The sequence below is a fragment of the Nyctibius grandis genome, chromosome 12 (assembly GCF_013368605.1).
Source record: "Nyctibius grandis isolate bNycGra1 chromosome 12, bNycGra1.pri, whole genome shotgun sequence".
Taxonomy (NCBI): Eukaryota; Metazoa; Chordata; class Aves; order Nyctibiiformes; family Nyctibiidae; genus Nyctibius; species Nyctibius grandis.
The window spans coordinates 6,315,343-6,328,838 of NC_090669.1; the positions used below are offsets into that span (position 1 = coordinate 6,315,343).

Consider the following 13,496-nt stretch of genomic DNA (forward strand, 5'->3'; position numbering starts at 1 on the left):
AAACATTGTATTAGACCTTAAAACAAGTCTTGCTTCTCTTCCATGTAAAAGAATCTGAACAGAAATTTCATGGAATTGCTTCTATGAATATATATTTTAGATTATCTACCATGTTAACTGAAAAATCCAGACACTGAACAGCTGTCTAGCTCCCTAATCTAGTCCTAATTGCACACCAAGTCCAATTACAAGAGGAAATTTTCATATGTTTTTATGTGCTACCAACAGGTCTCAAACTAGAGATAAGAAAAATGTTTGAAGCTTCTAGCCTTCATTTAAACTGGGAAATTTACCTGTAACCCTCCAAAAGATGATGAAATAAAGTGCTTGCTGGACAGGACATGCTGAAATGTTCAAAAAAAGCCGAACAACAGAAATACTAACTAAATTTCTTAAAAACACCATAAAACAGGCTGTCTGAGGAAGCACCAGAATGGCAAAATTTCAATTCAGATAGAGAAATAACAATTATTCCTTCCAGTGGCTTATGCGAATTAAAAAAAAAAAAAGAACAAACACCCCCCCTCAAAAAAAAAACCAAACCCCCAAACCAAATGCTCAATGCCCAGAAGCAGCAGACCCAAATACCCACAAACAAGCGTGTGAAGGAAGTGAGAGTGAGAGCAGGCAGCCACTTGCAGGTAAAGCATGCCGCACACCGCAATCGCAATCAGGTCCTAGGGCAATAAAAATAAACATACGTCATTGATTTTCACTGTAAACTCCTTTTCTCGTACATGCTTCTTCACCTTTGACATCTGTGGTGATTGATCGTATTCTTCTTTAACACCTGCAAGAGGGGGTGTTGGTATGCTGGGCTCACTGTAATCTGCAGCTGCACCTGGGCTATCCAGAAGCTTGGTTGTGTAGAAAGAAGCCACCGTACTGCTGTCATAGCTCCTTCTTGCTGAAGGCCATTTACCTTTCAACACTGTTTGACAAATACTATCAAGTCGATTAATCATAACTCGATCCTAAAAAACAAAGAAAACATTTTTGTAAGAGTAATGCTTATCTTATAATTGTAAAAAGAAGAGAAATGACAAAATTGTTAATCACTGGACTTGGACCTAAAAGATTTCTAAGTTCTTGGATTTGTACAGATTCCCTGTAAAACTTTGTGGAAGCCACCTCTGTACTTCATTTCACCACCTGTGAACAAATATGCAATCTCATCTATACAGGGTCTGGGGCCTCCAAATGCTTGAAACACATTATCTTGCTGATTTTTAAAGGAAAGATAAGGTAACTACCAAAGCAGTATTTGTGGGTCTGGCTTCGACTTGCTGGTAACAGGGTCCAAACCTGTGGGCAGCACCATAACCTATCTAGCAAATAGCATTTATAGAACTAAATCTACAGACTTTTATTCACATCTCATTTTAGCTTTTGAAACCATATTATTCTTCGTTCACATTCTTAAGACACCAAACACAGATTTGTCTTCACTCACCTGCATAATACATAGATCTCAAGTCCCAATAAACTCAGTTAAGTACATGTAAGACTTTAGAAAACACCAACTTTTCTGATATTCTGAGTGCAGTTATTTGTAAATAAAAAATGTGAACACTAAAATTACCTGTTCTGTAAGCAAACGGTTTTTTGCCAAGTTCAAGAGTTAAAAGCCAAGTTAAAAGTCTGACTTTGTACACTCTGCATGTAATTTTTCACAATCTGCCAAGCACCTGTGACATGAAAGTTCTGCTCCCCTTCTCAAAATGAACATTCAAAAATCATGAAAAGTAGTATTTAGATTTAAATGCGTCTTCCAGGAGCAAACATAACAGGAACTAAAAGCTTCTGAAAGTTCAGATCCTACATCTATTTTCCCTGTTTCATCACCCTTTTTGTCTCCTGCATTGTCCTCCTTTTCAGACTTTCCTCAACTTCCTGACCTTGAAACTTTTCCTTCATTACGAGCCTGTGATCTGGCTCTGAATTTTCAAGCTGATTTGCAACTCCTGCCTGTTCCACAGAAAGAGATTTTGAAGTTGTTTTTTATTAAAAAGCCAGTGTATTTTTTTTATATAACATATGCCTAGCAACACACTAAACATGCTAAAACATGCTAAAAGTTCTTTAGAACTATTGAAAAATATAAGCATCAAAAAAATCTGTCACAAAAGTTAACACCCCATGGGCTTTCCTACACTTACAAAAGTTTCATTTTTTTACATTCTTTTGGACTACTCTAAACAGTTCATCTAATTGACTTAAGATCATCCAAATACCTGATAAATTTTTCCATCATCATCTTAAATATGCTTCCTTTAAAGTTTTTTTTCCTGAGTGTTCTCTCTTTTACAGATATAGCTATATAACTGATAGTAAAATTATGACGAAGCATTTTATATATTATACATCATCTACCATGAACAAAATTCTGGGTTTTTTCCCAAGACCTCCCCACAACTCAGTGGTATGGTTTTAACATATTTAATTGAATACTTATGTCATAGCCTACCTTCCCCTACAACTTTGGTTTTCAAAGTGGTATTATAAACTTGCCTTTGGCCAGTAGGATGCAGCCAACATGTATCCACCTTGTAGGAGATAACTGGAATTTGGTGTCCCATTGTTCATCTGGAAACTGTCTTGCGTCTCATCTTGTGTTGTACTCAGAGAGGCTACACTCTCTTCATCATATGCTTTTATATGCGGGGTTCCTTCTGCTAAATAAAACCACTAATATCATTTGATATCGTAAAGAAGTTGAACACTCATTCTAACAGGTTCAGGTGAACAAAACACACAGAACAATATTCAGAGAAAGTCCGAACACGAAGTTAAACTGAAGAATTAATCTGTCAGGTTTTTCAGGATGACTGCTGATCCTTTTCTAGGCTTGTAAATCCCACACATATTCCTGTTAATATTTCAAGAGCTTAATATGTCAAACATTCACCTATCTGAAAACAGACACGCTTCAGAGAAATCTGATAGACAGTCCTTATTTTCACATATTTCCTTTGTAAGCCAACACGCACTAAAATATAGAATTGAACTGAAACGAAAGGTGTCTATCAGCAAAACATGGCAAATCTATTGGGATACTACTTTAAAGAAACACCCCATTTAATCTACTGGATAGAATGCTGGATGTTTCATGTCTTGAATACATGTGTCTGTGTCATTTAATTTTTTAAATTTTAACCACAGAGGATTTTTTCCTAGTATCTTTCCAGTGTGTTCTCTGACTTCTTTATACTTCTCTCCTCATTATTATTTTACTGTTGCCTCCATCCAGACAACAATGTACGTGTCACTATGACATGGGGAAACAGTCTGAAACTAAAAGAAAAAAAAAAAAAAAGGTGCTGCCTGAAAACGTAAATACTCCATCAGCACAACGAGTAAGAGTACTGAGTGACGAATTCTACAGAACTCAAATTTGTCCTTAACAATAGCTATGTACCGAGTTATCTGGTATGATTTAGCTCTCCTTTAAAAGATGTTTCAAATGTGAAAAGTATGCCAAAGGTCCATGAGTACTGTATAATATATGAAGTAAAACCTGGGCTTAAAATTAAAATGTAGATGAAGTTAACAGAATTTTCCTGCATTTACCAATCTTTTCAACACCAACTTACAGCAAAATAGCCACAAAAAGAAAGGCTGACTGATTTACGAGGTTTCGCAATACGAGGATGGCACAATTACTTGCCTAACAGACTGAGCTGGCAGAATGCAAGCCTAATATTTGGACTTGCAGCACATGTTGTAGTATCCACTATCTAGATCTAAATATTTATGTCAAATAAGCATTCCTTTTCTCTCACTGTTTTCATGTTTGCATACAACTGTTTCCTCTGAAAATGTCCTTCCACTGCTACAGGCAGCAGCATCTTAATCATTTTACTTGCCCAGTAATCATTTTCCCAGTAAATTAACCCTATGGTTTCCATTTGTCATTTCCACAGACAAGACAGTCCATCTGATTAACATAATGCCTTTTTCCCTGAGGCATCAGAAAAAAAAATAGCTTATTTACTTATGCTGTAATCCCACTGCCTAACTTCATCCTCTTCCTTTTTCTATTACAGTTTGTTATCATACAGGAGGGAAATCTTTTCACATTCTGAGTTTCAATGGGGCAAGAGTAAAGGACACTTGATAGTATCAAAATAAGGAATGTATTAAATAAAGATCAGTTGGTTTATTAAAAAATTTAAATCACTGATCAGAGCTTTTTGCTTCTACTTTGAAGCTTCAAAAAGCACCTCTGTGTTATTTGGTCCTGTGCTCTACAATCGCCTGTCTTTTCTAAGCAGGTACATATTTTTAAGTGTTTGAAAATGTCCAGTACAAGTACACTGCTTGGCCCCCTGCTGTTTACAAGAAAAAAGCAGCTTACATTACTCTATAGGTTGGACAGAAGGAAGCTCGCAGATTTCATGAAAGCACAATGAGCAAGCTACAAAGACAGGTGAGTACGGGTGAGAAAACAAACAGGGAAACAAAAAGAATGTTCATATTTAGGAAGAAAAAGAAACAGTAGCAGGGAACACACACACACACACAATATATTCCCAGAAAACATTAGCCATTCAACTCTCCTCCCACATGTGAACCACATGCACAGTAGGCTTCCTTAGGCAATCAGTCAACAAATCCTGACTACCTCATCCAAGGCGCTGATATGAAGTAAAGAAAATGCTGTAACCCTGAAATTCTTACAACTCACTTGAAGAATCAAGCAAATATGTTTATTTAAGTTCACTTTTGCAAGATTTAACATCGTTTTTTAGACATTTTTCCATTAACAATAAACTCGTTCAGTTTAAGAGTTATACTGCAGAAATACTGCTACACACATACCACGTTTTTGTGCCTCCTCTTCATCACTATCACTCTCTTCAGATGATGACGACGATGACGACGACGACGATGAGGATGAAGAGGATGAGGATGAAGATGCTGAAGAACAAGATGAAGATGATGAAGAACTAGAGCCCGATCGAGAGTGTGAACAAGACGAGGAAGACGAAGAGGATGAAGAAGATGACCTGGAAGAACAGGATGATCTATCTGAGTCAGAGTCTGAGTCAGAGCTAGAGTCAGATCCCCTTTTGCTGACTCTCTGTTTCTTGGAAGCTGGGTTTGGAGTTAGAGGCTCTGTCCTTGCTGCCACCATGCGCCTGTCTGTTTCAGTCTTCATGGTAGGTTTGTGGTCTGTGTTTTGTATTGGTGTGCCATTTTTTGGACTCAAAGGTTCAGATTTCATTATTGTCTGTGCCTCCTCTGTAGACATAGATTCCTCTTCAGAAGACTGAAGGTCCTCTTTCAGACTTTCATTTTTAGCTTTTGTGTCCTCAAAAGCATTCACTTTAGCATCTGACAATCTTGACTGAGGTGTAAGAGGAGAAGCAGATAATGCCATCTGGTACTGATGCAAGAGTGGAGTAGAAGTCCTCGAGAGTGCTACTTTATTTTGATTATAGTTTCTCTGGGCAGACATAAATGAGAGTTCAGGATCACGAAGAATATGATAGTCTGTCCTGCTAACTCCATGTTTAGCAGCTCCAATAAGTAAATCCCTGTCATGAGTCCCACACTCCCACCAGACAGGTAAGTCTGGGTTTGGCTGGCATAGTTTTAGTCGTTCAAACAACTGTGGGTTTCTAAGAGCCTGTTCTCGCACTTTCCTTAGGAGTTCAATGCGATACAAAGTCCGAGAAGCACGCTCCTCTGTAATTGGTTGGATAAAAATGTTTGGGTCTACGAGTTCTGTATTAAAACAAAACAAAGATGAGAATCTAGCAAAAAAACTCCACTGCAAATCAATACCAGAAGTAGATGGTTTTAATCAGTTAATATATGTCTCCCTGTTACAAGCTTTCAATTTCACTTAACATCTTTCCTTGTTTTCTTCTCCCCCATTTTTATTTTTAAGCACATGAAAGAAAAACCTTTTTCAATATACACACTGGCAACAGAAATTTACGATAAAACAAAGTAAAAAAATATACACACCCACCTTCCTTTGACGGGAGACGACAGACTCTCCTGCACATTGACATAAATGCATACAAGTACTTCTCTAAGCTCTCATCAGTTTTCTTATGTAGTCGAGCCATTGCTCTAAATTTGGTCCAGTCAAATCGTCCCCTTTCAGGGTCAAACACCACTCCAAATGTGGACACAACTCTGTAAAAGTCAGCTTCTTCTCTTCTTGTCCACCTTGAGCAGCAAGAAAAAAATTGGAAATTCTGCCGTTCTCTTCACTATTTCACGCAGTTAGCAATTATTATTTCTTCAATATGTTTTATATAAGGATGTATTAAAAATGCATATTTGCATGCTGCACATACCTTTGCTGTCTTTCAATCTTAGCAGCCATCTTTGGATTTAGAGCAGCTTCTTCATATGGAGGCTGCATCATACTAGTTTGTACTGAGAACGCTGGCTGGATCTGCTGGGCCTGCCTATTTTTACTTGTTCGTTGATAAGCTGTTATTAGGCGGCGGAGACGTGTTGTTAAGGCAGACTGAGTGGGCCAATAGATTTTGTCTCCTTCCATCATTTGTCCATCTATATTACAACAAAGTCACAGGAAAAATAAAGAAGTTAATAATTGCTGGCGCCTGTGGTTCTACACTAGGCAATCTAAATACACTCTTTAGCTAAGAGTTAGGAGAATTAATTCAAAATAGGGCTCAGACTTGAAGTTTTATATATTTACCTCCATCTGCTATTACTAGATCACCTGGGGATGAAACGTCATCCTACAGAAAAACAAAAATAGAAGCAAAATTAAAAATGTATCCCTCTCCAGAGATTTAGGTTAAACTTACATCTTGCAGACAATTTATGAATATGACAAGAGTAACATATATTTTTGACAAATGGCTAACAGAGCATACAACAGAATTATACAATTCCCTCCCATTCCCCTCTGCCCACACAACTGCAACACACAGAAAAAGTTCTGTCAATTTAGAGAAAGATAGAAAGATGTAATAATTTGCTCAATGAAAAGGTGGAAGTATACATTCTAAGTCTGTTAAAAGGAGCTATTAATAGGTGCCTACTATACCTCTACGTCATCTTTAAACATTGCTGGTGCTGGTTTATATTCTGGATCTTCTACATCCCTGTTAAAATTTCAACACAAAAGAACCCATCTTAGTAATATTTTAGAAGTCCTTACATTCTTTTCAATTAAGCAAAACTCTGTTACATTTAGTTAGATATACTCTATTTAATTTTCTATTTGAAACAGGGAAAATATTTCATTTCAGCTTTGGCTTGAATCCTGCGCCCCCAATTCACTATCTCATTCCAAGATGTTCTTCATAACCACAGCTGCTAAAACCTCACTGATGAATAAAAGCAGTTGTTCCTTTCAGCAGTTATCAGTGATACTAAAATTCAGCTACCAGGGTCACTGGTTAGCTACACAAGACTAACACACCAAGCTGACTGACCTGAAATCAAGTTAAACAGATCTGTAGTACTCTACCTCTGAAGGATTTTGCACTTCAGTGTCTAAGTAATATTTCTCACACCGCAACACAAGGTAGAGTCCTTGTTAACAAGTTGCTGCATTTTCCCTTTAACGGTGAGATTCCAAACTTCAGTGGTTCTGTTACATTGTTCCTAACTCTTTTTTCACTGTCTAGAAGTAAAATCAAAGTAGTATTCTTCACAACAGTGACATCAAACTAGTATAAAACCAATTAAGAAGAGAATAAAGCACAACATACAAATTCAGTCTCATTTACTCTAAGGCCCCAAAACATTCATGCCCACTTTTAAGCGCTCATACCCATCCATATAATCATTTGCTCTCTGTTCAGCAGCAACTGCTTTTTCATCTGGCTTGCCAACCCTTTCCAAGAAGCACAGCGCTGGGTCTGCTCTGATAGTGTTGTATTTTTCATAACCTATAAAGGAAAAAAATAAAAGTGGCACAAATTCGACTTTCAGACTAAGCTACAAGAAAAACCTGAGTGTGGGGTGTTTACGTTGAGGAGCAGGGAAGTACATACATAATCATCCACATTACTCACCATGTTTAAAAACTCCAATTAGAAGGGATTTATCTGCATCTGCATCCCACCACTCAGCAGGAACTTCAGAGTGATCTGGCTCAGGGACCCAAACATCAATTTCACTAAGAAGAATCACCAACAGCACACCAACATCAATAACATTCAGAGGAAGAAATGCATTTCTATTTTCTCTTTGTACATTTATACTTTATGTGGGATTTTTTAACTTCTCTCTTCAAACACACATATACAACATGCTATGTCCAATAAACTAATTCAAAGGTTATTCTGAAGGTTGTAAAGTGTCCTAGGATTGAAGTATTTAATTTTTTAATACACTTTGGTATTTAGTTGCAAGTAACAGTTAATAAGTGGATGGTTATGCTACTAAGAGCTACATAAGCCACATAATACAATGTTAATTTATCATTAGGAATAATTTTGATAATTGAGGGATACAATTTTTTACCTCTGCATTCAACGAGACCCTAAAAACAGCAATACAAGACACCCAGACAGTTTGGTATTTTGTATTTGACAGACAGCAGTAATGGGAAAGAATATGAAAGCAGAACCAGTATACAATATTCTTCCTCTCTCAGTAAGCTCTGCCAACTCCTACCAGTTCGTGCTTACAAAACTTAGTAAACCAAGGATTAGCTGCTTTTGTGTTTAATAGCACAAGATGGACTGTTATTCCACAAATGTTTATAGCAGCTTTCTGGACCAAACTAAAACTTTCTATCCACCGCAAGCTCTTGTAGCAGTGAGTTCAAGAATTTCCAAATGGCAATACTCCCATTAAAAAAAAAATAATGAATCAACAGAATATGCAGCACACAACCAAAGAGGCAGGAAAAAACCCACCAATTAAAATGTGAAGTATGTAATTCTATCTTTCACTCACTTGTTCAGTCTTATTTGACTTAAATAATTTTACTTTATATAGCTAGACTCATAAATAGGAATCGGGACTTCCTCATGTCAAGTCAATACGAAGTGTTTAGTAAACTAAGAGTAAGCAAAAATGTTTTTCTCACAGCCTAAGGATACAAGTATTTGTTTTTAACATTTCTTATTTAGGTCTAGGAAGAATTTCTGAATCTTCATTTGATAGTTTACATTTAAAATAAACAAGCAAAAAACCTCTCTATAGTTCACCTGGCATCAATTCCATCAAACACCTTTTGGAATTCATTACCAATGACTTCTTGTTTTAAGTAATACAGCATTCTTACTCGAAGCAAGACCCTAAAACAAAGAAAAAAAGAAATAACAAATATCAGCACTCTAAAAGCTTTCAATAGTTGTTGGTGGTTTGGTTTTGTTTTGTCTTTTGTAATATCACAAATCTTTCAAGTCGTTTTCCTAAAACACACTTCCTTCAGTTATAATAGGAGATAACCTCCAATTCAGGTCACCTAACACTTTTTATTGCCATCACTTTTACAAATCATTTCATTGCAAAAACTCTTTCAAATCCTAGACAAAGACCAGGGCCCAGCAGACCACTCACTTGCTTCATAAAATACTGCTAAGAACAAACTGCTATTTCCCGGTTCCTGCTTAGAAGATTCCCTTAGAAGGAATCTAGTGGGCTGACAATGAACATCTTTCCCATCACCTTTTCACTCCTCTTCACTTAGAATTTGGTGTATGACCCTGGTGGCTTCTCCATGCATTATCTCAATTCTCGACTACAGCTGTATGAAGTTTTCAAGCAGTCTGTGACAGATTTTGCTACAAAAAAAATGATTTGTCTAAACCAAGCTCATTCATGGCTATGAATAAGCTTTCAACAAGGTAGTAGCTCAGAATCTCAGAAGCCTAGAAGACATGCCAAATAAACAGCATGTAAGATAGAGGGGCAATGACTTTAGTGCTTTCAGTTTCTTTGCTAAGCACTCACAAACTCATTAGTCATTTGGCTGCTACAAGGCTCCCCAAACATGCTAGCAAGATCTCTCTCTTTTTCTCTGTACAGACACAAATACATAGTTTCTTTAAAAATGACAGCAGAATTATTTTAGATGTGAAATACTCGGTTCATCTCCTAATACACTGCAACCTAACTATTCTAATCAAGCTAACACCATTAAAACTTGTTTCTTCATAGTGCCACAAGTATTTTGAAGTCTTCTAATACAATGAGGAATTACAAGAGAAAAGAATCTTTACATAAACAGTGAAAGACATTCACACTTCAGCTACTGCTTACTTGTTGCAATGGTGTTTTATGTGCTTTTTGTAACCCTCATCTTGCAACAGATGTTCTGGATTGTATTTTCGGAGCCATTCTGCTTTGTGTATATCAAAAGTGCTAGCCTGGGTCTTCACTTTTTTTCCTTTTCTTCCTCTAGGCACAGGGGCTGATAAGCCTATATAATTTAAAACATAATACAATAACAGCAACAGGTAGGTATAGATCCCTGTGGTACTTATAGCTCCTATATCCTATACCAGTATTGTGACCTGCAGTGCAGAAAAAATACCATCATCACAGCCTACGGATATGAGGTTTTTTCTTTTTTGTCTCTTAGAGCAGCTCTGGAGTACATTTCACCAGCTAAGGACAAAGCAGGAGAGGGGGAAAGAAAGAGTGTGTTGTCACCTACTATGAAACAGAATAGGTTCTTACGAATGGAAATGAAAAGAAGGCTTATGCAGAGTATACCAGTCCATTCAGGTAAGCTATCAAATACAAAGCAAAGCAGAAATGACACTTCTTTTCCCATCAATTGAACTGCGTATCTGGAATAAATTCCACTTATTTCAAGTAGGACACATTCAGAGAGAACTTTTTAGCTGCTTTTATCCCAGTACCACAGGCATACATATATGAAGCTATTAACTGCAGAAACACGTAAGTCTTACCAAGGTGATTCTGTAGCTCCCGTGTTTGCCCATCCTCTGTTGGGGTAATGAGATCCCATATAAAACTTTTTATTTTCTCATCCCCTCTGTAGTGAACAAGACAATAGGCTAACAGAGCTCGGCAAATTATCTCCACATCCTGTTCATTCAGCTGTCTCTTGAAGCGACCGTGTGACAAGATTTCTCTCCATCGACCCCACCTAGTCAAAACACAAAGTGAAACACAAATCAACACTTGGATAGACTGTAGATTTCTGTTACAAAAGGGAATTTCTCTGTAAAATATTTAGCTTTCCACTTTTTTCCTTCAGCTTACGTTCCTGAGTGGAAATATGAAAGTAACATCTGCAACAAAATTCCATCCGTTTAAAACAGCTTTAAACAAAACTTGCCTGTTTACAAAAAAATATGGATGACTGTTCTAGGCTTCTAAGACACAAAACTGATGGGGACTCATACTGATAAGTCAATACAGTCATTTATCTTATAAGGTAGGTGACAGAAGACCTAAGATTTTATTTCCAAATCAACATATCTGATTTAAGGACGCTTAAAATAACTGGTTAGATTTTCAGTTCCTATTTGCACCTCATGAAGTGCAAGATGTTCTGCAATTATGAACATTAAGTCACCTACCAAGCCTTTATTTCAGATATATATTTATTTACAGTTTTGTGCATGCCTGCAGGACGTACTGTATGTAATGATTTTTTAGAGAGACTACTGTAGTGCCCATGTTAAATGTCATAATCCCCTTTACAAAAAGGTTGTCACCTCTCTTTACTGTTTCTTCAATTGCAAACTGTCAGAAAGATTTATTCAGGGTGCATGATAAATTCACATAAATTCATGTTTGAAATAAATTCTGTATTTACACACCAGGTTATTGCCAATATAGCTAAAAGGTATTCCATAAATACAATTTAGTACATGGAAAAATACTATTTTTTTAAAAACTTCCTAGAATGAGAAGGATGTATACAATACCCATAGACCAGTAAGTTTTTTTCCACCCGAAAGCACTCTGTTCTTCCATATCCATTGGAACGGTCACAAGGCCTGCGGAGTTTTGGCTTATCATCACCCTCGCTCTCCACTTCAGATAACTCAGCCAGCTCATCTTTTGTAGCACTAAACGGCCGTGTTTGTTTCCTAATTCTTGGGGTATCGATAACCAGGCTGTTCTGCAAAATTTCAAAGAAACGTTATCAGAGAAAGAGTTGATAAGTCTTTGTTAAGTAGGCGGCTTCAGTTCAGAAACAATTTCTATCTAATGTCATTAATAGGTATTTTGTAAAAACATCACAGTCAACACCCATAAAGCAAGTACAACATTTTGTGGCATTTAAGGCAACAAAAAATGGGTTTCATACCATGATGTCAGTACATTAGTTATAAACAATACTGAATACCTCATCTGAGCTGAATACTTACACAGACTATGCTGCAGCCTCTGTGAGTACAAAGGGGCAATGAAACCTTTTTAGAACTGACTGCACAGGAACGTGTTCAAGTACAGGACACAAATTCCAGTATTATAAAATTGATAAAATTCTTAGTCAGCTATTTCGCAGATTCCAGCCCAAGATTTACAGACAGAGAAACAGGGCAATCAGAACAATTACAGACTTTCAACCATTGCCAGGTCTTTGACAAAAATCAAAGACCCAAACTCCTTTGGGACAGCAAGGAACTAGGAAATACTAAAGCTATCAGCAGGCTGATTACCCATGCACAAACTAACCAGCACAAAAAAAAAAAATCTGATTTGTTGAAATATTAATCAAAAAGCACCACAAATCCTACACCTGCTATTTCAGAATGCAACAGCAAGCACATACTTGAATAAACGTCCATTGAAAAAGAGAAGTACTTACTCTACCACTGATGGCATCTATATCTATTTCTGCTTTTTTGGCCCATTTCTGCCAGAAGTTGGGATCATCTAGCGAAATATCAGTCCTGTTTCCAGATGCAACAAAACTAGCCTGTAATAAATAAAACTAGATCTTACCAACATCATACATCCAAAGTTCATAGAGTTTGAATGCCTTAGTACTGTGAAGCCTGCATGACTATTTAATCAAAATCTCCTAAGCAGCTGTTAAGACTTTAGAAGTTACTTACAGTGCAAAGCAACACAAAAGTTCTCCTCCCCCTTAATTTAATAAAATCAGATCCATAAAATATCAGAAAAATCTAATGAACTTTTATGCAGCATCCGGAGAAAAGAACATTAAGCAGCAAGATTCTTCTGCTTCTAAGTCTGAATCTAAATTACTTGCACGGAAGAAAATAGAATCTTTTGAAGAAGCTTATCAGCATTTGGGGATTTCATCTCATGCAGAAGTACTTGCTTGAGGGAAATTTCAAAGGAGTGTTGAAACTACCAACAATCAAAGCCTGAGAGCATGGAATAAGCTTAATTTCAGAAGGCTTTTAAAAAATCCTGATACACTGCTTTTGGGAAAAGAGTAAATACATATAAACATTTCTAACTTCTGATAAAAAGACAGTGATAATGATGTTCTCTGATTGGTTTCCTCTCTCTTCTTTAGAAGTCTATTTCTTATTTAAGCCACAATCAGCAAGATATAATAGAGCCTAAATAAATGTATATTTATA

At 36.7% G+C, this 13,496-nt stretch overlaps 1 protein-coding gene across 3 annotated transcripts in view; it reads right to left on the reverse strand.

The window, feature by feature from the left end:
* Nucleotides 1–13,496, reverse strand: part of CHD9 (chromodomain helicase DNA binding protein 9) — a 106,132-nt gene that overhangs the window by 10,706 nt on the left and 81,930 nt on the right. Inside the window, exons 22-36 of one of the 3 annotated variants that reach the window (XM_068411490.1) lie at nucleotides 12,749–12,859; nucleotides 11,859–12,055; nucleotides 10,872–11,071; nucleotides 10,216–10,375; nucleotides 9,159–9,248; nucleotides 8,016–8,119; nucleotides 7,772–7,889; nucleotides 7,040–7,097; nucleotides 6,686–6,728; nucleotides 6,315–6,534; nucleotides 5,981–6,183; nucleotides 4,822–5,730; nucleotides 2,512–2,675; nucleotides 923–974; nucleotides 702–790 (exon numbers count right to left, since the gene is read on the reverse strand). In XM_068411490.1, coding sequence (XP_068267591.1) covers nucleotides 702–790; nucleotides 923–974; nucleotides 2,512–2,675; nucleotides 4,822–5,730; nucleotides 5,981–6,183; nucleotides 6,315–6,534; nucleotides 6,686–6,728; nucleotides 7,040–7,097; nucleotides 7,772–7,889; nucleotides 8,016–8,119; nucleotides 9,159–9,248; nucleotides 10,216–10,375; nucleotides 10,872–11,071; nucleotides 11,859–12,055; nucleotides 12,749–12,859 — 2,718 coding nt within the window. Of the gene's footprint in view, nucleotides 1–701; nucleotides 975–2,511; nucleotides 2,676–4,821; nucleotides 5,731–5,980; nucleotides 6,184–6,314; nucleotides 6,535–6,685; nucleotides 6,729–7,039; nucleotides 7,098–7,771; nucleotides 7,890–8,015; nucleotides 8,120–9,158; nucleotides 9,249–10,215; nucleotides 10,376–10,871; nucleotides 11,072–11,858; nucleotides 12,056–12,748; nucleotides 12,860–13,496 lie in introns of all 3 variants that reach the window. The other 2 variants (XM_068411489.1, XM_068411487.1) reach the window with 2 other exon arrangements.